Source organism: Acanthochromis polyacanthus, chromosome 13 (genome assembly GCF_021347895.1).
Source record: "Acanthochromis polyacanthus isolate Apoly-LR-REF ecotype Palm Island chromosome 13, KAUST_Apoly_ChrSc, whole genome shotgun sequence".
In the NCBI taxonomy this organism is placed as follows: domain Eukaryota; kingdom Metazoa; phylum Chordata; class Actinopteri; family Pomacentridae; genus Acanthochromis; species Acanthochromis polyacanthus.
Genome location: NC_067125.1, coordinates 33627303 through 33650664, shown reverse-complemented (window position 1 = coordinate 33650664; position 23362 = coordinate 33627303). Strand labels below are relative to the sequence as shown.

The following is a 23362-nucleotide window of genomic DNA, read 5'->3' as shown; positions in this document are numbered from 1 at the left end:
CACAGGTACAGCAGCGAAACAAAAGGTGAGGGGAGGGAGAAAAAAAAGTTCCATTTAGAAAACAGACAATTTTTGTCTTCATGACAGTATGGCAGAAAATACTGTGTTTGAGCCTCAGAGAAAATGAAGAAATTTACTGTTTCGAAACACTGAGCAGCACAACCGCGTGGAAATGGTCGCACTAGATAAGTTCAAAAAAGTGTGACAGGCAGAAGGGGGGATACTAACAGCGTGCACGTGACGGGGAGTTACTTAGCGGTACAAAAAGCAAAGCAGAGACTGTCTCAGGACTAAGACTGCATCCGTTTAATCCCACCTTCACATCTACTGCTGATGTTATTCATGGGTTTGTTGTGGGGAAAACGCTGCCATCACGTTCTAACAGCCACGCGAGCCCATCAGTGGTTCATCTCAAATATAATCACAAACTACATGCTGGTTCTGGCTCTAAATGAAGTCAGAATTGGTTTTCCTTTCAACTGCTGTAAGCCATCGGCAATACAAATTGGCTATTTTGTGGACAACATGTAGATGCTGGGATCCATAGATGTCGCTGCAGTTATTGCCAGAGGTCAAGCTTGTTGTCATCTTGCATACGAAGACTATTGCAAGAATGCATCACTATGACAACCAGCATTGATTTCACCAACGAGAGAATAAAGATTGGGAAAGAAGACACTCACAGCGTTCTTAATGGTAACTTGAAAACTTATTTTTGGTCGCAAGTGCGTTTCAAGATGATAATGAGGATGACCTCATGAATAAATGGGACGCGGGGGTGACTTATTGAAGCCGATGCACATCTTGCCTTTTTAATAAACTGTTACTTCACCAGTATGGGAAAACACGCAAGTTAACAAGCACATGAGGGAAACTCTTCCTCCATCATCTGCTACTGAGAGATCGGCTTGTCATTACTTGATGGGTTGCAGCTGTCCGCCATGACAATGATGATAAATTCTGTTGTTCACTCGCTGAAATTAAACACGAGGTTGAGCAGTTGCACACGCTGGCACATTTCACAGGTTTTCACAGTGGCTTATTAAAGCAAAGGGCAGACATCAACAACCGGCACAGCCTTTTAAGGCAGCACTGACATTGTTTACCATTGTTGCAGAAAAGATACACATCATGGCTTTAAAATTATAATTGCTGAGGTGATTAAATCAAGTGCTGTTTAGGTTCAGACAATAGCTCTTTTCATGCATTTACATTTATGAACTCCACGTCTATATAAGTTGATTTATTGTTTGCTGGATTCAAACCGCCTCCTACACAGAAGAGATCAACAGGTGATGAAGTAACAATGAATTCAGCTTCATTTTCTGGCAAATTGCTCAAACTGACTTTGAGTTTTTCATTAACTCGCTGAGCCTCGTGTAGTTTTGGGATGCCGTTTGCTCTTGTCACATTTTAACTCACTGTGGGCTCATTTTTCCGTCTTGAACCTTAAACAATAAAACCACGGCAAGAAGTAGAGAGAACTCACATTGCCCTCTGTGCAGAATGACACAGTTTAAATGCCTTAGATCAAAAAAAAGGGCAAGCTAAAGTGGAAGTTCTTTGATTTTTTTAAATTTGGAAAAACTGGAGTGGTTAGCACTTTTGCCTTGCAGCAAGAAGATCCCCGGTTCAAATCCCGGGGTGGGCCTGGGATCTTTCTGCATGGAGTTTGCATGTTCTCCCTGTGCATGCGTGGGTTTTCTCCGGGCACTCCGGCTTCCTCCCACAGTCCAAAAATATGCTGAGGTTAATTGGTTACTCTAAATTGTCCGTAGGTGTGAATGTGAGAGTGATTGTTTGTCTGTATATGTAGCCCTGTGACAGACTGGCGACCTGTCCAGGGTGTCCCCTGCCTTCGCCCGAGTCAGCTGGGATAGACTCCAGCACCCCCCGAGACCCTGGTGAGGATAAAGCGGTGTATAGAGAATGGATGGATGGAAAAATGTGGACTCAATATGCACAACTATTTGACTCCAGAAACCATTGATTTTTTTTACAAATTACTTTTTTTTTTTTTATTAGTTTCCATACTTGTCTCTGTGTAACACTGCCTGCAGTTCAGGCGAGCTCAGCTATAAAAGCCCCTGATTTTTGTCACACGACTGTTGTTGCAGCTGAGTCACTCATGGCCTCTTGGTGGCATCTCGGAGTGCAGAATAATCATTTTTCATGAAATTTGATTACTTTAAATGTGTTATTTTTGGTATTTTTTAAATTAGACATTAACAAAGTGATTTTTATTCTATATTGCAATTTCAGGGCTAGTATTGGTGAAGTTCTTCAATGGCTCTACACAAGCAACTACAGATGTGTAGTTGGAGTACTTTTTTACTTCAGATAAGTAGAAAGAACCTTGAAAAGTTGAAAATACAATCATTCTGTCTGTTTTTGACCGGTTCTGGCTCTGATAAATAGTGCGATTTTGGCGATTTAATAAAGAAAACGAACATGCCTTTCAAAGCTTTTGGCAGCTTTTGAATTCAAAGAGCAAAGAAAGTGACCATTTGCAAAATGGAACTACAAAAAAACTTCTTGCTTTCTTGTTCCTTTGTATTTCCAACCAACTGGGTGACTCAGTTTACTGCAGTAATAAATCACACTGACTGTTACACAGTAATCACAGGACTGGCGTGTTTGGTCTGTAACTTTAAACTGCACTTGTAAACAATATCGTGTCGCAAAGAGGAGAACTTATGGTGTGAACTACTAGAATGGCAAAGCGCAGAGTGAACATACACACTTAGAGAAGAGAGAAAATGGTTAGTTTCAACCAGAAACAACCCTTTAATTGCAATTTCCTATGCCTACACCATGTTTGTTTTACACTCTCACTGTATAAAAATGAATAAATAAGGACACCAAGTGCAATTTCACATACATTTTTCTGTAAACATTCACTTTTCTTCCCTAAGGAGAAAGTGACTATTATATATCTTATTTCTTTGTATTTGTTTTTTCCATCTGCTGCTGTGACACGGCTCTATCTATCTATCCATCCATCTACCTACTTTGAGAAACAGCTAATATATTGACATTTTACATCCATCATTTCAACAGAATGTGTTTTTAATTGCATGTATCTATTAAGAAAGTGCCCTTAACTGCACTGGAAATCTCACTAAATCTTGTGAAATCTCAAAGATGTGTTATATGCTCAACCATAAAGACAGATTTGCAACTGTAAATTTCTCACAACAAGTTTCTATCTACAAAAAATAGTTTTCTTGTTTGTTATGATGCGACAATAAGCTGAATAATGCATAATACTAATTATACATTTACAATTATGGTACAAATGTAGTGTATATGCTGCTATTAATAAAGCATGTTTGCCTCTAAGCCTGGCAGAATGAGAGGACATTTGTGTGTGTGTGTGTGTGTGCTGGCACAGATGGAAGCAAAATTAAATCTTTAATCAGGATGAATAAATGTATGTGCAGTTATAGAAAATTGATGAATATGACCTTCAGAAATTGTAACAATTATATGTGAACGAATCTCATGTGATCCTGATGAAGGCTGAGCGTTAAGCGTGCTTACCAAGGTGCCGTTGATGCTCCAGGAAACAGCCGGCTTCGGGGACCCTTCAGCCTCGCAAATTAGGACTTTATGCTGGGCGTCTTCACTGCGCTGTTTGGAAAGCTGCTTGATAACCGGAGCACCTGAAGCAGGACGTACAGTAACAGTTCAGAGGCGTCCGAATTAGAAAACAGTTGCAACTTGAATTACTTGATTTTTTGGGCGTATTTGCTTTCCCGCCAGGAATTAGATGAGATGATAAATGCCACTCTGAGTGTCTTTGTGTTAAATATGAAGCCACAGCCAGCAGCTAAAACTTGGATACAAGGAGAAACAAGGAGTCTGGCTCAGTTTGAAGGAAAGAAAAAAACCCTAGCGGCACCTCCAAAGCTCCCCAATTAACAGACTATGTCATGTATGTTTAATCTATGGAGCAAATGAAGCACAAAAACAAGTAGTGGCTGTGAATAACTATCAGGAGTTTTCTTTGATTTCAACCACCGGTTAAAACCACAACAGGTTGTTTTCACGCTTTGATTCATTGCATGAATTAAACAAACACAATACAATTAATAATTTGTGAACTTTACAGGCAGGTTTCAAACTTTTGTTTTTCACTTTTGGCTATTGTTCTCTGTTTTCTCTCAACTTCAGTCAAGTTAGTTATACTCTCACCTTCCACATTAAGGTCAAAAGAAGCTTTTCGGCTGAGGAGCCCCATCGTCACCTCACACTCGTAGCTACCGGAGTCCGAATAAGTGAGCGCGGTAAACTTGGGCTCCTTGTCCAGCATAATGTTATCCTAAATTAAATGGAGGAGAATATCACCGCTGTCAATAGCAGGCACAAACTTTTACTTGGCGATTTGAGCTTTGTTGTGTAACAGATTGCCTTTTCTACCTTTGTCCAGAAGACCTTTGATTCTCCGGAAGAATCAATCTTCAGAGTTAGAGGCAGGGCCTCGCCAACACGCTCAACGATGTTCCCAGAGGGGCTTAAATTGATGTCTAGGTCTAAAAAGAGAAGAGGAGGGCGAGAAGATGGTTCAGAAGCCTGATAAGGGTCGAAACATTTCTGTTGTTAACCATACAGCCCTGCACTTGGCTCACAGCCCTGCAGATGCAGCTTATTAGAGGCAGTGCGGTTGACACAACACTTTTCCTCCACAAATCACAAGAAGGCAGTCTGGCAAAAAGCAGATATTGGGACTTTTGTTATTATTAACACTTTTCACTCTCATTGTAACAAATTCCTAGCACAAAAGAGAAATTACATCTGCAATGATGCAGGCAAAACTGCATGAATTGCAATGAATTTTTTGAATTGTTATTTTTTCAAGAAATACAATTTTAGTTTTTTCTTACAGTTGACTGTGATGTCCTTGGATGCTTCCATTGAGGGGTCATCAGTTAGAGAGCATTTGTATTCACCACTTGTTTCACGAGACACATTCCTGATGGTGTAGGTGTTTGAGTCTTCCACTTTCACCATTTCTCCCTTTAGAGACATAAAATCAACAAAAATGACAGGTAAGTTCATTCATGATGCTTTGCCAAAGGGGAAAAAGACCCACCTGAATCAAATAGTTTTCTAAGCTCTCATATTAACCATGAAAGAAAGGAATTTTAGTGAGATATTTATGAGCACCTGAAGGTGAAAGTTAAAGCTGGTAGGAGCTGGATTTCCATCTGCGACACACTTCAGAGTCACGTTGTCTCCTTCTTCAAGAGGGTCCTGAGCAATGACCTGAAGGACAATGTTCTCTGTGGAGTCTGTGCAGAAAAATATGAGACAGAAAGTCAGAGAGGTGCCATATGCGAGGGTGGAGAGCGTAACAAGTGGAGCGTGTTTCCCCCACCAGCCGACCGCAGAGCAACGCCACAGAAAGCTCTAACTTTGCACCTCAGTGTTGGTTACGACCAAGTTCAAAATGCAGCTGAGGAGATGGCTGAATTGCAGTCATAATCTGAGGCGCTCGACCAAACGATCCTTTCAAAATGCAATGTTTCTGCTCGATCTGAGGCAAACTCTTTCAAGAATTTCTTGTAAGAAAGTGTTCCAACTCCAATAAGTTCTACTTTCGGCCACATTGAGCAGGTAACTTTAATATTTAATGCTGCATTCGGGATAAACCTCACTGCAGCGTTACAGAATCCAACCTGTATTTTTCAACTTTATCCATCAAAAGGTGTCATTAATGCTGTCTGTCTTGGCTGGAAGCGAAAGAATTACAGAGAAAAAGCGTTGATGTAGCCTCAAAAAGAAAAAAAAGGCAGACAGCTGTCTGTCTCGACTGGCTGAAGCTGCAAAGAGTGTTTCTTGGTCTTCTTCTGGGTCAGGAGCTACTGCTGTGTTATGTGATGTTGAAAAAGCTCGCCTTCAATTAAACAGTCAGACCAGCGTTCTCTTCTCTGTGTTTTTAAATTCCTATCCTGTCATATTAAATGAGATTTGGCAGCTGTTTATTCACCAGAAATATAATAAAATCAGCAGAAACATAACAATGTTAATAAAGCTAATAAAACTGAAGCTTGGAAATGAAAACAGCTTTACCGTTTCTGTGTCGATACTCTTTTTTAAATGAGAAAAAGCTGCTTTTCATGCACTTGGGTGAAAAAGCACAGACACCAATAAGAAGAATCTTAAACAGATCTAGCTGGTATTAAACAGTGTGACCACAGTGTTTTTCAGAGTGTTAAAAAAAGACCCTGCTGCAGAGCACTTTTATAACTTTTCTTATTTTCAACAAATTGGACACATTCAGACAATATGTGCTTCCTTTAAACCTGCATAAATATCTATTTTCCCCTTTGTTTAAGGGCAGAAATCATCAAAAGTGTCTCGTCTCTGCTGGAATTTGGATCTCTTGCAAAAGAGAAAGTTGTGATAGTCAAGAAGTACATGAGCCAAAAGAGAAAAGGTATTTCCTGCAAGAAATAGTTGAACATTTTGTAAAGCCTCTCATATGTGTAGGAAGTTACAGCCAGCGGCCAGTAACTTGGTTTAGCAGAAAGAGTGGAAGCAAGGGTAATGAGGGTAACAAATCTACCTACGAGTGCCCCTAAAGCTCAGTAATTTTATTTAGATTTGTACAAAGTATATGAAACAAGGAGGGCTTGATTTGCTGTTTCCACCTGTTTGCAGTCTTTAAGGCTCCCATCTGCTGGTTGCAGATGTTGCATTTAGCACACAGGAGCGAGAGTTGTTTCAATCTTAAACTCTCAGCAAGAAAAAGACACATTTCAGTCTCTTAGGAAATCTCTTTATGGAGATTTTTAAAATGCTTGGGCCCAATAAACTGTATAAAAAAGATGGATGTCGCGATTATGACGTCACTCATTGGTTTGTGGACTATTGTTATAGCCCTGCCCTTAAACACATCTTAATTCATCATCCATTTTCCTCTAAATTGGACCATAATTTACAGAATAAACACCATGCTGTCCTAAAACTAGCAATTGAGAACCATAAACTTGCTTGGAAATGTTTTAAAAATTAGCAGATCCAGTGAGAAGTCAAATAATTTTCTCATAGACCTCTATACAATCTGATTTGTTTTTGCAACCCGACTAGTTGCCCCCTGCTGGCTCTTCAGGCCTTAGGGCTATATCCATCTTTTATATACAGTCAATCCTGGATCCACAGCTGGATCCTAATCTATAACAAAACCAACCATCTGCTCCTCTGCACATGGAGTAACTTCACATTAAATATCATCAAAGGGTATGAAGTGATTTTTTTTTTAAGATATCGTGCTTACTAGTAAAAAAACATTCATTTGGGGCGAAAAAATAACTTTTTCATGAGGGTAAGTTAAGCCAGCATATTAACTTTTTATAGTTTTTGATGAGTAGTCTACTCTTACAACAGCTCTTCTAGAAACAGAAGAAAAGCGTGACTCACAAGTGATAGTTAGGGTCACCGGAGAGGACACGAGCTCTGAGCCCACGGTGGGCTGAGTGCTGCAGGTGAACTGTGCGTCTGTGTCTTCTTTCTTGGCAGAATACTCCAGTGTGGAGGCCGTGGTTGAGAGGCCGGTAACAGGGTCGAGCAGCACCGAGGTTTGAATGGAAATCCCTGGACGTAAAACAAACAAACATTCTGTGAGAGGTCTGACAAGGAAAAAGCTGTGTAATGACCAAAACAGTGCACACATGCTCTCTGGCGAGTGTAGCACAACTGATCACAGCAGAATAATTTATAGCCGCTGTCACAGTCAGACAGAATACAAATATCTATGAATGTAATATTTACAAATGTCATGTTATGGTAGACTTTAACAGACGTGCAACAGGATGAGGGACGCGCACCTTCGCCATCAGCCATCAGAGGTTTATTGTTCTTCAGCCATGTGATGTTTGCAGCTGGGCTGGCATCTTTTGCGACACATGTTCCGAGCTGTGGAATAAAGAAAATAAACTTTTGAGAAATGCAGAAAAGAAAACCAGCACCCAAAGACAAAATATTTAGAGAGAAATAAAATCGGACCTTGGTGAGTCTTTTGAAATGACCAAACACATGAGCAAATGAGCTTTTTCAGCTCCTCTCCATCATTTGAGGACTTAAGAGTTTTCTACGCAACAGACCATGAAATGCCCAAAGCATTTCTAAAGCCCCTCAGACCCTTTGGGTATTTTAATTGCAGTGGGAGGGTGGGGGCAGAATTTCTGCTCTTTACTAATTCATGAGTATCACTTCAAAGAACTCATTACTGCAGTAACATGCATGGTCTCTGTTAGGCCTCAAGATACCTTCGCTCAAGTGAGGGATTTCCCTTGACGATTCGCTGCCTAATATAATGTAGGGATAAGCAATGTTATCATTAAAAAAAACTTGGCAAACCTTGGTAAGTTTGCCAATCTCCAGCGCCTCTGCTTGGTCAGAAATCTCCAGGCCTTCCGGCGACTCTGTGGAAAAAAAAAAAACGTGTTAATGAATAGGGTTTTAGTGAAGGTGTTGCTGATGCCAAGCGTAGCAGCGCTTCACTAAGGCAGTTAATAACTGGAATGTTAATTTAGGCTTATGGCGGCCTGTACTCACTGTAGATCATCACGTTAATCGGGTACTCCATGATGTTCTCAGGAGCCACCACCATGCAGGTGAACGTCCGCTGGTCGGTCAACTTGGCAGCAGACAGCAGCAGGCTGGAGTTAGCCGTCATGCTTACGCGGTCCTTGTATTCATCAGTGGCCATGATTACGGCGTTCTTGCTCGGCTGCTTGACCAGCAGGTCTCCTGAAATTCCCTCTCCTTTGTCCTGGAGAGCAGAGCAAGCTTGTTACATGTCTGCTGCAATATGGTATTTGGCTTCCAGTTCAAATAAAGAGTACACAGCATTTTGCTCCACACCCTCCAGCCTCATGCGGTGTCATATGGAGGGACAGATGCATGGTCTAATGCACGACATGCACTCAGACTGGGTGTGGTCCAGACATGATAAGTGGGTGTCAGACAGATTTCACCATTTTGAAACCGCTGACCTCCACCGTGACTTACATATTTCCATTTAGTGATGACAATGTCTTCTTCCTTTGTGGCTCCATTGTGGCACGGGATCTCCAGTGTTTCTCCATACAGGCCGCTCACAGTCTCCAGACCGGCAACTGTGCAAGATGCAAGAGAAAAAGCATATTCTGGTTACTTTTTCAGAAGGGCTAATCTTGTCAGCTCCAACACAGCAGGATTTTTTTGTAGTGAAAATGGTATTCCTTTACGATTTTGAATGCTTCAAAGTGCCTCCTTTCTCTGTACGTATTTGACTGACATTCATCAATAACACTTAGTTTTCGCTTAAACACACAAGGAGGGCAGTTTCTATAGAGTTCTGCTAATTTTACAGCTCCCTGGGTAAAAAAAAAAACAGAAAAACCTTTCCTGCCCTAAATTTCATTCAAAACATTGCCATGGAGACAAAGTGCTTCAGAGGGAGGGAGGAGGGTGCCAGCAGAAGTGTCTCAATGGACTGCAATGAGGGGTTACAGCCAGAGGGCTGCAGGGAAGAGGAGGCTGCCATGGCCTGACTGAAAATGAGGTGCTGCTCAGTTTTGTTTTTGTTTTTTTTGTTTTTTACATTCAAATTTACATTTCAGGCCTCCCAGTGTTCGGGCTAAGGTAAACGCACGAGTGGGCGAGTGGAGGCATAAATCTGAAAATCCAAAACAGCTCCACAGCAGTTCAGGGAGCAAAAGCAAAGCAGTGCCCTGTCTAGTAAATCAATGATATGTACGGGAATAGTGCACAAACAGTGAAGATGTTCAAATATCTTGTGTGCATTCAGCTCTTAAATGATCTAATTATATTCATGCACAAAGAAAAAAAGCAGCTGCACACTCTAATGTCACCTCTGCACTGAGACAAAAGTTTTACTCTTAGTTTCCCTCTCAACTCATCAGACTCGGAGGCTTCCTCAGAGTGGTGCAGCGCTGGAGTGAATTCATTTGCTTTGTGCGTGATGCTCATTTGAATCTTGTTTGAATGAAAGTAAATACTTTTACTATGGTAACCATTGTCTGCATCAGGACAGAGTAACAAATGAGAGCCTGAGGCGTGTTTACACAGTTGAATGTAATGTCAGGCTGATCGGGCGAGTTCGGAGGTGCACACGTTTGTCTGTCTGTTTTGTTTCCCACACTTTAAAACCCGAGTCTCATTCTCACATCCGGAACTATTAAACAAGTCCATAAAATAGTTATGTACCGGTGTGATGTATTACTTAACTAAAGACAACAAAATCAAACGGTTTGCCTCAAGTCAACAAAGTCTACTGCTCTTGCCGCCCTCCCGACACTCAGCCGAACAAGTTCACACTCCGACACTTGTCACTCATCGTTATGAGCTGTCAGCTCTGAAACAACATTCGAGTCCAACGCCCAACTAACCAGCGTTTGTAGAGCTCGTCTCTAAAGCCATGACAGCAAGAAGATGAAAAAAAAGCAGACAGTTTAATAATATGATTTTAAACAGTTCATGTCTGCTTCATCGCTCTGCTGCTTTTAAAGTAGTTTTCTGCCATTTCGGCTGCTGGTAAGGCTTCTTTTTGCCCTGTGGCCACTAGTGTCACTTTATAAGAATAGTTGGGAAATAAACTTCGTTTTCAGCAAGAGAGCTAAATGACATGAAAAGACTGACGCCGCTCATGTGTGTCGGTTAAATATGAAGCAAAGGCCAACAGCCGGTCTGGATCTGTCCAGAAAGGTGACCTCTGAGGCTCACCAATAAACATGTTGTACCTTGTTTGGTTGTTCTTTATAAAATTTAAGTGCCACAAGTTGTGTTTGAGCCTGGATCTCTTGGCTGTAGCTATTTGTGTGATAGACATGAAAGCTGTAGTGACCTTCAGGACTGAGAAGTAAGCAGGTGTACTTCCCAGAAACTACCTTTTAAATAAAAACTCAAGCCGCTTCATGCACATGACACCTTAAACCTCACTGAAATATCTATTTCTGGCAACAGAGTGTCATTTATTTCTATTTTAATACATTTCTGATGTTGCAATTGTTTTATTTGTTCAAACTCGCAAAGTCAAAATAACCTCAGGTGGTAGCAGACTGAGCGGAATCACTTTTTGTCACAGGTTTCCTAATTGACTGAGACGCCTGTGTGCAATGAGCACGCTCGATGGATGGATAAACATCAGGAATTATCAATACAGAGACCCAGAGACAAAATATACAGAGAAGGAAAGCAAAGGGCACCAAAAAGGTGTGAGGCAGAGTTTATCTCTGGTAGGGGACTAATCAATGCTTACAGCTGCATCCATGGAGCAGGAGCAGCTTATGCGAGCATCAAAGCAGAGCAAGGCAGCCAATAAAACCTATCTGAGAGACACATAGCACTACCACAGCACTTCACCCACATAGATACAATCCCTGCATTTAAATAAGGCTCGGCGACATTTAATCGTGACAGCACGGGACAAAACAAACCTCGCCACATTTCAGCCGCTGACAGTTTTACCAGGAATTCTTCGCCAAACACAGGGATAAGCTCTGTCACTTGTCAACGAAAGTACAATTACAGCTACTTCCTGCATTGATTCCCCTCATTGTCTGTGATTTGCCACACCTAAAATGTGTTCCTCTCGCACTATCAAGTGAATTATAAAGGACTAAAAGCTTATTTTAGAATCAAGCCGTGCTTTGATCAGTTTTAATAAGCCATTTTGTTTCGTGAAATGCCACCCAACTTTGAGGATTTGTACATTTTGTCCCTTATTCATGAGGAGAATTACATACTTAATTTCTTAAGCATTCGATTAGGTTCTACTGAGCTGCAGTGCATATTCCAAGAACATATGCACAAAATGGGCAGTTTGCTGGACTGTAAACGTGAACCTGCATTTCACAGAGGCTTGCTCACATCTAGATTTTAGCAATTGGCTGTACATCAGTCCGATCCACCTGAACTGGTAATGTAGACCGCTGGTGCGAACACAGCATGCTGATGTAGCTATGCCACAGTCCGATGTGTTGTCTTTCTGATGTAAATCTAATGAAACGTGCAGGTTTTCTGATCCAGGCAGAAACGATTGCACACGCTGGGTGGAGAAAAAAAAAAAGAGGAAAATGGAGACATTGTGAATACATTAAGGGGAGGCCATTAATGAGCTCCCTGCGCAAGACATCGGGGCACAGCTTTGCATATGTGTCACATTTGATGACACCCTGCTACATTTCATTTTGGGGAGGTGTTTAGGGTGCCAAAAATAATCTGTCAGTATCTCGATTATGTGCTACACCTGGCCGTGCTGGTGCCAGAATGCTGTAATGGTCGAGGAAACATCCAAATGCTTCTCTACTTGGCAACCAAGTCTGCAAACGTTGTGCTGAAAACTTCCCAGGAGACCACGCTGCACAACCTGCTCTGCTGAATCAGTCAATTGCCAAAAAAAAAAAAAAAAGACTAAGTTATATTGAGGTTGCACTGCTGTTGGAAAGGTTATCTCCCCTCCTGTATAATATTCTCCTTACATTTCAAATTCAAATAGACATGTTTGAATATTCAAATACAGCTGCGTCTCTGCAAACTTTAAAAGAGTCCGCATTAAGGGAACGGCATTATCTGCGCAGATTACACTGTTGCACAATGAGAGCTAATCGCACATGTTGAGTTACAGAAGACAAAGCTCCTGCTGCTTACTGAGATAAGGTAATCCCCCGCAACAAAAGTAGGTGAACGGAGTGACTTCGCATTGACAAACACAGAAGAGTGCACACCATGCATACCAAGACTCATCACTGCTAACAGTTGTCTGTATGATGAGGACGGGGGCAACTTAGGGCGATAACAGTGTTTTCTTTAGATTTTCTTTACTTTATTACTGGTGAATGATCAAAAACAGTAACAACGCGCTTCTGTAATTTTGCCCTCAGGTGGTAGCTCTGCCCTTTAGCACCAAATGGATTTTATGAAGAATGCAATGCCAAAAAAAAAAAACACTACTATACCAAATATATAAATATTTCATATCATATGTGCAACAAAAAACACACACACACACACAAGAACCAAAAAGCATTCCTTCTGTTTTCCCTTAAGTAATGCATGCACAGTATGTTATCCTGATTATAACTAACAGCAGATGGTGTTAAAACTCCAACAGAAACACAAATAGACTTATTGGGATTTGGATGATGCAGTACTGTCAACATCACAGCTTACACAGTGGAAAGAAAATCTGTTGTATTTAACCACATTTTGCAGCAGCCGAGATCTTCAAAACACATGTAACGCAGCGATTTCTATAGCAGATTTGGGAAAAATGTCATCATTTAAAGCCGATAAAACAATGCGGAGTACGTTTCAAACTGCCTTCAGGGTCTCCAGGATGCCAAATAAAAGATTTGGGTTAAATTTCACTGTGTTTTCACAAATCATTTATGAGCACTTTAGCCCCTCTAAAGCCGAAATAACTTGGCTCGTCAGGTCTGATGTGAATTGCTCTTCACTTATAAAAGCTGAGTTCTCATGCAGGACCCAAAAAGAAAATTAGCTAATACTCCAGAAATGGTAAATCAAGTAATAGACAGGCGAGTGACAGAGACAGGAGGCAGCACCACAGGAGATACTTTCATGTTCCTGATTAAGGCGCCTCTATCCCTGAGAAGAGACAGGTGACGACAGCTCAGATATAAGCTCACCAGGGAAATCAGCTACCTCCTCACACTAGTCTCTATATCCCTGTTTTGCTACCTTACGCCCTCCATTTGTGCGAGTGTGTGTGTGTGTGTGTGTGTCTTCCAGCTGCAACATCCAGAAGAAAAGGGCCCAAACTTATTAAGTGCTGAAAATGAGGATTGTGCGGTGAATGGAGATCCCATGGCGCATGTCTACAAAGACTTGATGGCAAATAGCCTCACTTCAGAAGCAGTTCAGTGGTGAGGGGGCAGACAGAACCACTCCAACTAGATCAATAATACTTGAGGTAAGGGCAAGATTCTCGGAGTGAACAGAGCTTGCCTAAGGACCAAGAAATCAAAGAAAACCGGACCTCCTTTGACTCGCTTTCTCTTTTTAAATAATAATTGAACTGAATTGTGATTAGCCAGATGGAGCACTTCAGATGAGCGAAGGAGCGGTAATTTATTAAACCCAACTTTTTATTACTTGCTGTCAAGAAAAATTGCCGAACTGCTGTCATACACAAAGGTGTGTTTTGGAAAATTGCTCTACCCACCGCCAAGATTCCCCCTCTCTTGCATCCTTAAACTCTATAGGCTGCTTTTTTATCGCCAACTCTTCCACTCTGTGCACATCCGCAGCTCATATTTTACTGACAATGACAAGCACATGACTATATTTGAATGCTGCCACAGTATCAGTTCACGCTGAAGAAGTGTTCCAGACCAGCTAACTGAGGAGAGATTTGGAAAAAATGAAAAATAAAAAAATAAAAAAAAATACACAGCTACATCCTCACAATCTCCGTCTGTCTCTGGGTGTAATCATGTCACTGATGGATAACTGACAGCGCAGCTTGCACAACATCCCTCTCACAGTATCTTTTTTCGTTGCAGGCTGAACTATGGAAGCACCATTCTAAACGTCAACATTGTGTGCTCTGTAATTTTGCTTTTTCCTTCCCACTGTAATTGCCTGTCAGTGTCTTTATAGCATAAAACTAAGGGCATCAGCTTGTATGTTTTTTATTTTTTATACCGGTCTGTCGACAGCTGAGCGGCTCTCTGATTTTTAAACATGCGATGGGGAAGCAAACACAACTTTTATAGGTTGGATATGAACTTTCTAGATATGCTAGTGACATTGTGAGTTCATCCATACGTCTGTTGGTTCACCACACTGATCCAAGCTCAAGAAATTCAACAACTGTCGGATGGATTGCCATTTTCATGATGCCCAAACGCTGTTATACTGCAGCACCACCATCAGGATGACATGAAATCGCTTTTCCCTGCAGGAATTTGTGGGCTGTTTTAGGGTGGCCTGAACCTTTGTGGGTGTTCCAACCACAGAAAAATGTACCTACTCAGTGGTGGGCACTTCTGAGCGGCACTGAACAACTGCTCTGTGAGGCTTTGAAGCTGATTGGCTAAACGTGGAGAGGACAACGAGCATCACTTCTGTGTTCTTTGTCTGCTTTCTATCTGCAGTCCTTTTGTCTCTTCCCTTTACGCCAACCTCAGTCTGTCGAAGGAGACGGCCGCCCTCCCTGAGCCTTCTTCTGATGGAGGTTTTTTTCTCATTGCTTAAAGGGAATCCTTGCATTTGTTGGGTTTCTCTCTTTAAAGCTGCTGTCCGGAGTTTCCGTTTGTTTTCAATTTATGTATCATTTTTTAACAAAGCTTAAATGTGTTAGTCTAGTTCGATACTATAATATAAAGTTAGTATGACGCGATATGAAAATTTATTCCTGAGCTCCGCCTTCCTCTCATAGACCCCCATGTTATTCCAAAAAGCGCCGGTTGCTGCCGACCAATCAAGTTCGAGCTTCAGCTTTGTCATGCTGTCAATCAACGGTTACGCGCACAGCAAGCAAGCCCATGCAGAGGTGGGCAAGCTACGCACTACGCAACCGCGCGCACATTTGTTTTGCTTGTGGAGGAGAGAGCATCAGGGCTCAGCAACTTCCAGAAAAGTTACCAGTCCCACGGCTTGTCAGGCCAAGAGACTGCAGGACGTTTTTTGGCTCGGGGTGCTCGCGTCGCTCCCCGACCACGGCCTCCATAGCCCGGCTGACGGCTTCGTTTAGATGCCCGATCTCTGGAGGAAGATGTTGGGGCGTCTGGGACATACTCTTCGTCAGAGGAGTCATGCAATTCTGAACTCTAGATAGAAATAAATAAACAATGTAACACATATACACGCTTAAATGCACTAAGTTTGATAAACAACGTCATCGAGAGGGATACACGAGTGTAATCACATATTGAAACTTTACTCGTTCGTCCTAGCAGATTCATGTTATTTTGGTATTAGGACAAGTTAGACTCAATACAGCATTCTAACGTAATTCCTTTATTATTTACTAAATGTACTAAATGCAGAAGAGGGGAAAACAGCAAAACAGGCGAGATGCTGCAGCACTCCGGGCACTTCTCTCATGTACTGCGTGCGTGCACAAATAAAGGGGCGAAATCAAAGGGAGGGAGGGTGGGACCAACACCGTTTTGGGAGACGCTGCGATTCAAACTCCGGACAGCAGCTTTAATACAATACCGTAAGGTCTTCACCTTGCTATGTGAAGTGCCTTGAGATTCTGCGAATTGGAGCTATGAATAAACACGCTTCACTTAAAACATCCCCTGCCATATATATAGTGCCTGGAAGTGTAAGATAATCTGTAGTGGACGATAGACCAACAAAATGATACATTGTGACTACAATAAAAATAATCAGGTCAAGGTCATACACCCCAAAAGGCACATCTGCATTACCAACAGGCTTAGTGTGCGCAATATGAATGAAATCCCTCAAGTAGTTTCTGAGATATAACCTGGAAACAAAAAAATATTTGAAGTGCCTCAGTATGACCTTGAAAATCACGTCAAGGTCATACACTCCAAAAGGCACATCTCTACTACATAGAGATGGCCTGGGTGCAATATGAATGAAATCCCTCAATTAGTTCCTGAGATATGCTCCGGAAACGAAATGCGGACATACGGACGGACGGACGGACGGACATACGGACGGACGGACATACATACGGACGGACGCGATGATGCCAATATCCCTAAAAATGTAATCAGATTTTCCGCTGTCTTGATGGCCTTGTTAGTAGCCATCTTTACTCTCTAACAGCACCGTCATCATGAATGGCTCGCCATAAAGGCCAACATAACAAACCCTGTTTCCTGCGTTCACAGAGTACATCCAGTAGCTACTACTTCTTGTCGTTTTCGTGCATTTGTTGACGCCCTGCTCGAAGATGTCGGATGCTACATCGCAATGAAAACAGAGAGTTGATTGCACCAAATATGGAGGCATTCTTGCAAAGTTCGCACCACTAACAACACTAGAGACAGCTGCTTTACCAGTTTTTCATTCAGTAAAGTCTGCTGAATACAGTTTCTGCATACCCTTGTCAATCCTACATACAGATCAGCTGTTTATTCATTTTTTTAAATTCTTCATACATCTGCTGATTACCTCATTGATTCACCAATTAACCATTTCATCGATCAATGCTAAAATACAAGGCATTTTTGTTTTTTAATACCAACAAGAGTTCAGTACCCAAAGACATGCAGTACTAGCAAATCATCACACTTGAGAAGCTGCCACGAAAGAATATTTGGTGCTTCTAATTGATAAATGCCTGCAATTATTTTTCAAAATAGTAATTAGTATTTTTTGCAAAAATAAGCAGCACTTAGGAGTTTTTGCAAGCACTTTGCGGTCGACAGAAGCCACATTATGTGAAATGAACATCACACGGTTTGAGATTCGTCGTTAAGAGCCATTTTCCTCATTTATGCCACACCATCTGTTTCAGGAAGCTACACAGCACCCTCAAGATGTGGCCCAGCAGTGTCTCTTTGACCTTCAGAAGGTCTTTCACAGAGAGCCAATCCGAAGAGAAGGTTCATTTATGGACAGAAAATCTTGGGACAAAGGTTTCATTTTCTGACAACGTTCCCCAAAGGCTCTATCTGCAGTTGAGCTGAACTAGGCCTGTCTAGTCTTTTTTTTTTTAATAAGTGATCCACTCTCTACGGATTCTTATCTACAAGTTCCATAAGAAACGCTGTCCAAAGTCCAACACATTTATTAGTTTTATGACAGAAAAGAGAGTGTGATATTGTTTGACATTAATATAACACTGAATTGATGCATGGCCATGTGACGAAAAAAATACTGGAATGGGAAATTAGTCTCAAGAACAGCAGGCCAATTTATTTTCACACTTATCAGAAACAACAGTATCCTCTCTGTGCGGCGTTTAGACAAGGCATCATTTTTAAGGGTAGCGCTCAAAAACCTTTAAAGAATTTATCCACTTCAAACACTGATATAACTGAAAACCTCTTCAGCTAACACCTTTTGTAAAATATTTATCTTCATAAAACAACTGATTAATCGATCAGCTGTAAGAGAAATTACCATGAAAAATAATCTGCCACTCGTACTGGTATCAGACTCTATAATCGTGAATATTGGCTGTTTTTGTTGGATTATTTTAAGAGTTTTGAGCAAAAAATGCAGAATAAAGGAATTGCAGTGGGTTATGACATACAGTAAATGGGATTTTTCACAGATTTTTTTTTTTTTTTACTTTTGATGAACCAAACACATCTCTGACTAATTGACCAATCAATTATATTTAGCATTCGCTGGTTCTGGTTAAATTGAGGATTTTCTGTAGTATAAGCCGATGTCTTGTTTTGTCCTACTAACAGACCAGAACACCAACATGTTCAGCTTACAAATAGCACATCTTCACAAATTTTCTTTTCACCAACTAATCAGCTAATCAACTGACTGCTTCAGCTCTGCAACTGACTTTTTGTTATAAACAGGATCTCATAAACTGGAGTGCAACAAAAAAATAAAATAAATAAATAAATCCCCTCACAATTTCCTAGCCTGCACTGAGAGCAGAGCCATGTCTATCACCTCGGGGCAGAACAAGCCTGTGTTCAGCTAAGGAAGAGGACGGACAGCAAATGGAGAATTATGTAGAGTGTACAACACACAGCATTATTAGCCTGAGTCTATTAAGCATAATGGCTCCCCTCCTTCACCCCGGCAGCATGGACACATTTTTGGACCACTGTGCTCCAAAACCAACAAAAGCATTCACGCCTGGCGAACAAAAACACCCAATCACAGAATTCGTGATAATTCTGCATGTTATTCAGGAGCTCTAATGTGTGTGTAAGAGGGTTTACAAAACATGAGACTGCAAAGGCACAGAGGAGAAAAGCTCCAAACTCTCATCGGGGCTCTTCATGCATCTTTACACTTTCTGAGCGGTGAATTGTCTGACTTGCTTGCTCTCTCAGCAGACAGAAAATGCAGCTTATACCGAGAAAAGCATATATTTTCCAGAGCAACACAGATTGCTCCCTTTCCCCCTCAAGCAAGGAAAAACAATGTTCATTTGCCGTGTCATGTGTGGTCAACAGACACCTCCAGACTACGGCGGGAGGGAACAGGGCTAATGCATCGCCTGCAGTATCACCTGTCGAGCACCTATTGTTGCCTTGTGTCTGGAAATGCTGGCTCCATTTTCTCGGGTTTCAGATTTGTCCCACGGAGGCCTCAGAACCTGTGGAGACCTGCTGCTGAGGGATCAGGTTGCTGCTTCTGCCTTTCATCGGGGATTGAGATGAGAGGACAAAGCAAGCAAGGAGGGCCCGAGAAGGAGGAAGAGATTTATTTTGTTTTTCAGGTGGTTTTGCAGCTGCTTGTGCATTTAACGCCAGCGTCCCTTAAGAAAACATTGTGTTGTTAAGGAAAAATCTTTCATTGCATAGATCTGTGTGGTTTAAGAGGCACTTTTCACTGCTGTGCAAAACAAACTTTAATCATTTAATCTTGAAATTTTTATGTTATCAAGCCAAACCAAGTTCAGATCCGTTTTTCTGTTTCTTAAAATTGCTTTGTGGGTGTTAATTTAAGAGTGACTTTCTGGGGGAACAGTACGTGACTCATATCACATCTTGTTTGCTCAGGCTTCTTTGATTTCCTACAATTCCCAGAATACCTGTTGACAATCCCCAGAGAACAGGTGCAAACACTTTGCATCAGCTGCGGGTTATTCACGTAGGCGGAGAGAGAAAAACAGCGTGCGCGCTGAAATAATAAGCCCAAAGGAAGATGCATGTCCTGCTCTACAGCTCAAAACACAGGACGTCTTGTGACTGCGTTGCATTCTGGTCCATTAAGGACAATCGTTTTCACTCCGTTTCACTCTGTTTAAGTAATGAACAAAGTATGCGAGTCTGACGGACGGGAAGAGAAAAAAATGGGATATTTCCCGTCGATGTTTTAGATAGCAAAGTTTTCCATTAAATTTCACTCAGTGGAAATAGCTCAACATGTTGTCACATTGTCTGGGTTTGACCCATTATCCCAGGTAATGAGAAAAACATAGAGCCAAACAAGTAAATAGACCTCAAACTGCCAGGTAGATTGCCAAAACCTTGTGTCATTAATTTCCAGCAGACAAATCCTGCACATTAGAGTTGTGCAGAATACGAGTCTGTGTATAAGTGCAATATATGTATGCATATAAAAAATCTGATTCTGTGACTCATTAACAAACTATCATTCAAGCTTTGATGCCAGATCATAAGAGACAAACATTTAGAGCTTTCGCAACTATTCTGCAACAGACCCAAGAATCTCTTTCATTTTTCCCTTTGATTAATGAGTGAGTTTAATATGAGAATTTAAAAGGAAAGCCATTGTCAAGTATTTGAATAAATTATGCTCAAGTCACTTTAAAGGATGCTCTCTCACTTTAAAGATGCTGACAGGGTGATCAAAGCAAACAAACCCACTTTGATTTGGCTTAAACCGCTCAGCCAGGAATTATCACAAAACTAATATCTGGGATTAAAAAAAAGGGAAGGAAACGTTTTTGTTGTAGTTAAAAGAAGCATAAATGTTTCCATAAGGCTTAATAAAATACAGATGGGGGACAAATTAAGGAGAAAACCTGAACCCTCGACCCCTACAGGGAAGGGATCGGGTGGCTCAGTTACACCGTTGGGGGCATTTTGCTGCCACGGTTTGGGTCCACTTGTCCCATTTAGAGGGAAGGGTCACTGCAGATCAATGCAAAGTAGTACTGAGTGATCACCTTTATCCCAAGACGGAACATCCTGATGGGAGTTGTCTCTTCAGGAAGACAATGGCCCCATTCATAGGACACGAAGGGTCGCTGAACGGTTAGATGGACATTAAAATGATATGAATCGTCTGCTGTGGCTTTCACCGTAACAGATCTCAACTAGGGGTGCACATTTTGAATAATCTTCTTAATCAACAATTGGCAGCCTTATCAATCAATAATTGATTAATTAGTAGCATGAAATGAACTCAGTGGACATCAAAATCATTCACTATGGTCGATATCACCAGTTGCAGTGCACTTTAGTTCGCCTATAAAACAGGAGCTTCAGCCGGGAGGCAACAACCATCATGGTGGCACTTTACTAGCTAAATTCCCATAATGCTTTCTGTTTGCCTACACAGATTTGCGAGTAATCTGAGTGAAGGCCTCCTCGAGTAAATACAGCGTTAAACAAGAAAAGCACTCAGAGAGCGTAGTACTTCACCAAGGCTGCTCAGTCGTCTTATTTCCGACGGATGAAATCTTGAAAAAAGTTGCGGCAGAAATCACGGCACTGTAGACTGTGTCCATTTAATACGGATGTACCCACACACAAAATGACTTTGCGCTGAACACAGGAGTGTGTTATGCATGTGTACGTTATGTACGGATAGCAAATCGCATGACCTAAATATGTAGCAGGCGGAGGGAATTAATGGGACTCAAACACACAGAAACACCCTCACATTTTAATCATTTGTTCTTTGTATCATTTCCAACAGATAAGTGCCGATAAGTCGGCAACAGTTGATTTCTAGTAGGATCGCAATCATGTCATCGTCAGTATGCAGCTGCCGTAGTGTTCACTTGTTGTCATGGTTACAGTGACACCATGCCACTATCTGGCAATGATACAGAAACCTTTAACAAATCCGTGGATCCAGACTATAAGCTGCATCACTGCCAAAATCTAATCACTTGGTCCTTGTGTCATTTCTGAGCTTCCCTGAAGGGTTCATCTAAATCTGTTGCGAACAAACAGACAGAAAAACAGACAAACCAACTGCGACCGTCACATAACTCAGCCGAGGCTCCACCTCCTTGGCAGAGTAACAATGACAGCCTGGTGGTGTATTCAGGTACTAAAGCTAATGTAGAATACATTTTCGGACATACATTTTTAATCAGTTAAATTATTCATGGCAATTAATCAATTTACAATTAAGTCAGTAACGTCCGTGGCTTAAACCCCGCTGAACATCTATGGGAGAATTTGGAGAGACGTGTTAACACCAGATGAGCGAATATCTTTTAAAAGATTTGTGTTCTTCCCTCCAGTAGAGTTCAAACTTACAGAATCAATGCCAAGGTGCTTTGAAGCTGTTCTGGCAGCATGTGGTGGCCCAACACCGCTTAATTTACCACCCCTATGACTATAACATTAAGATGGAAAACAAATACGCACCTTTTCATAGAGAATATCTGTGTATAAGTACCTATACTTTGATGCATGACTCACATTATTGGCAGTATTGGAGTCATTTTGTTACGTTTTTGCTCTGGGCGTGGGAGATGGGGGAAGATAAAAGCACATTACAAGAAGGGTGATTATCACACTAAATGACTTGCCATAAGGTTTCCTAGAAATTGATCTCGTGGCATGATCGTTAGTCTTTGAAATGTTCTCCTCCACACACTCGACCACACGAGCGTCCGTAAAAACCTCTTTAAAAATGTCATAAATTGCGTCAGCAGATGAGCTGCACGGGTGCAGGGGACGGCTCTTAAGATCACAGCCGGCTGGAGTGATCGGGTGGTAAGTGCACTCAGAAATCACATCCATTATGTCGTGAATTATGTATTTGAGGGGCCCAGGCCGCGGGGCCTGAGGGGAGAAGTGGTTGTGAGATGCCTGTGGGCAGACTTGGGGCAGATCATACGAGAGCTCACTGACTCCAAACATCCACCAGTGAACTCCCATTAGCGACGTACCATTAAAAGGCAACATTAGGCCATTAACAAAGCACAGATCCACCGCTTCCTACTTATCCATTAACCCTTCACTAATGCAACTTGGTGCCTAACAGTTTGGTAGTGACTTCATTCTTCTGTTTCCGAAAGAGCTCACATTAGCTCACCCAAGTGTCACGGTTATGAATGAGCAAAACAGACTTTGTAGGTCTCCCGTCAGCGCCAGACACGATCAGAAGCTAATGGATCTGGAAGTGTTGACTCTGTCAAGATGTTTCTCAGGTACGACTTTTAAAAACTCCATCAATGTGAGGATATTAAAGCCCTCCAACACGCAAACCCCCCGATCTCTTCTACCTTTAAAGTCATCTCCTAAAAATAGACTCAGCCTGCTAGCAAATTGCTAGTTTATGGGGCAAAAGGGAATATCAAATCATTCCTACGTATTAAAATGGAAAACGAGGGTGCTCCCAACTTGAATCCATCTGCCACACAGATAGAGCTCGTTTTAATTAGGGTTGTGACATGCGGAAATCATCAGACACAACCTTTAAAGTTACATTTCTCCTGGCCATCTGTGGATGATGATGGGTCAATATGAAGTTTAAAACTTTTTTGAAATGACGA

At 41.6% G+C, this 23362-nt stretch overlaps 1 protein-coding gene across 3 annotated transcripts in view; it reads right to left on the bottom strand.

Annotated features, from left to right (window-relative positions):
• LOC110962640 (CD166 antigen homolog) overlaps positions 1-23362 on the bottom strand; it is a 43947-nt gene that overhangs the window by 6926 nt on the left and 13659 nt on the right. For all 3 annotated transcript variants that reach the window (XM_051957971.1, XM_022210636.2, XM_022210637.2), the window contains exons 2-11: positions 9019-9125; positions 8563-8779; positions 8365-8429; positions 7833-7920; positions 7426-7599; positions 5170-5294; positions 4887-5019; positions 4423-4535; positions 4198-4324; positions 3544-3665 (exon numbers count right to left, since the gene is read on the bottom strand). In XM_051957971.1, coding sequence (XP_051813931.1) covers positions 3544-3665; positions 4198-4324; positions 4423-4535; positions 4887-5019; positions 5170-5294; positions 7426-7599; positions 7833-7920; positions 8365-8429; positions 8563-8779; positions 9019-9125 — 1271 coding nt within the window. The remainder of the gene's footprint in view (positions 1-3543; positions 3666-4197; positions 4325-4422; positions 4536-4886; positions 5020-5169; positions 5295-7425; positions 7600-7832; positions 7921-8364; positions 8430-8562; positions 8780-9018; positions 9126-23362) is intronic.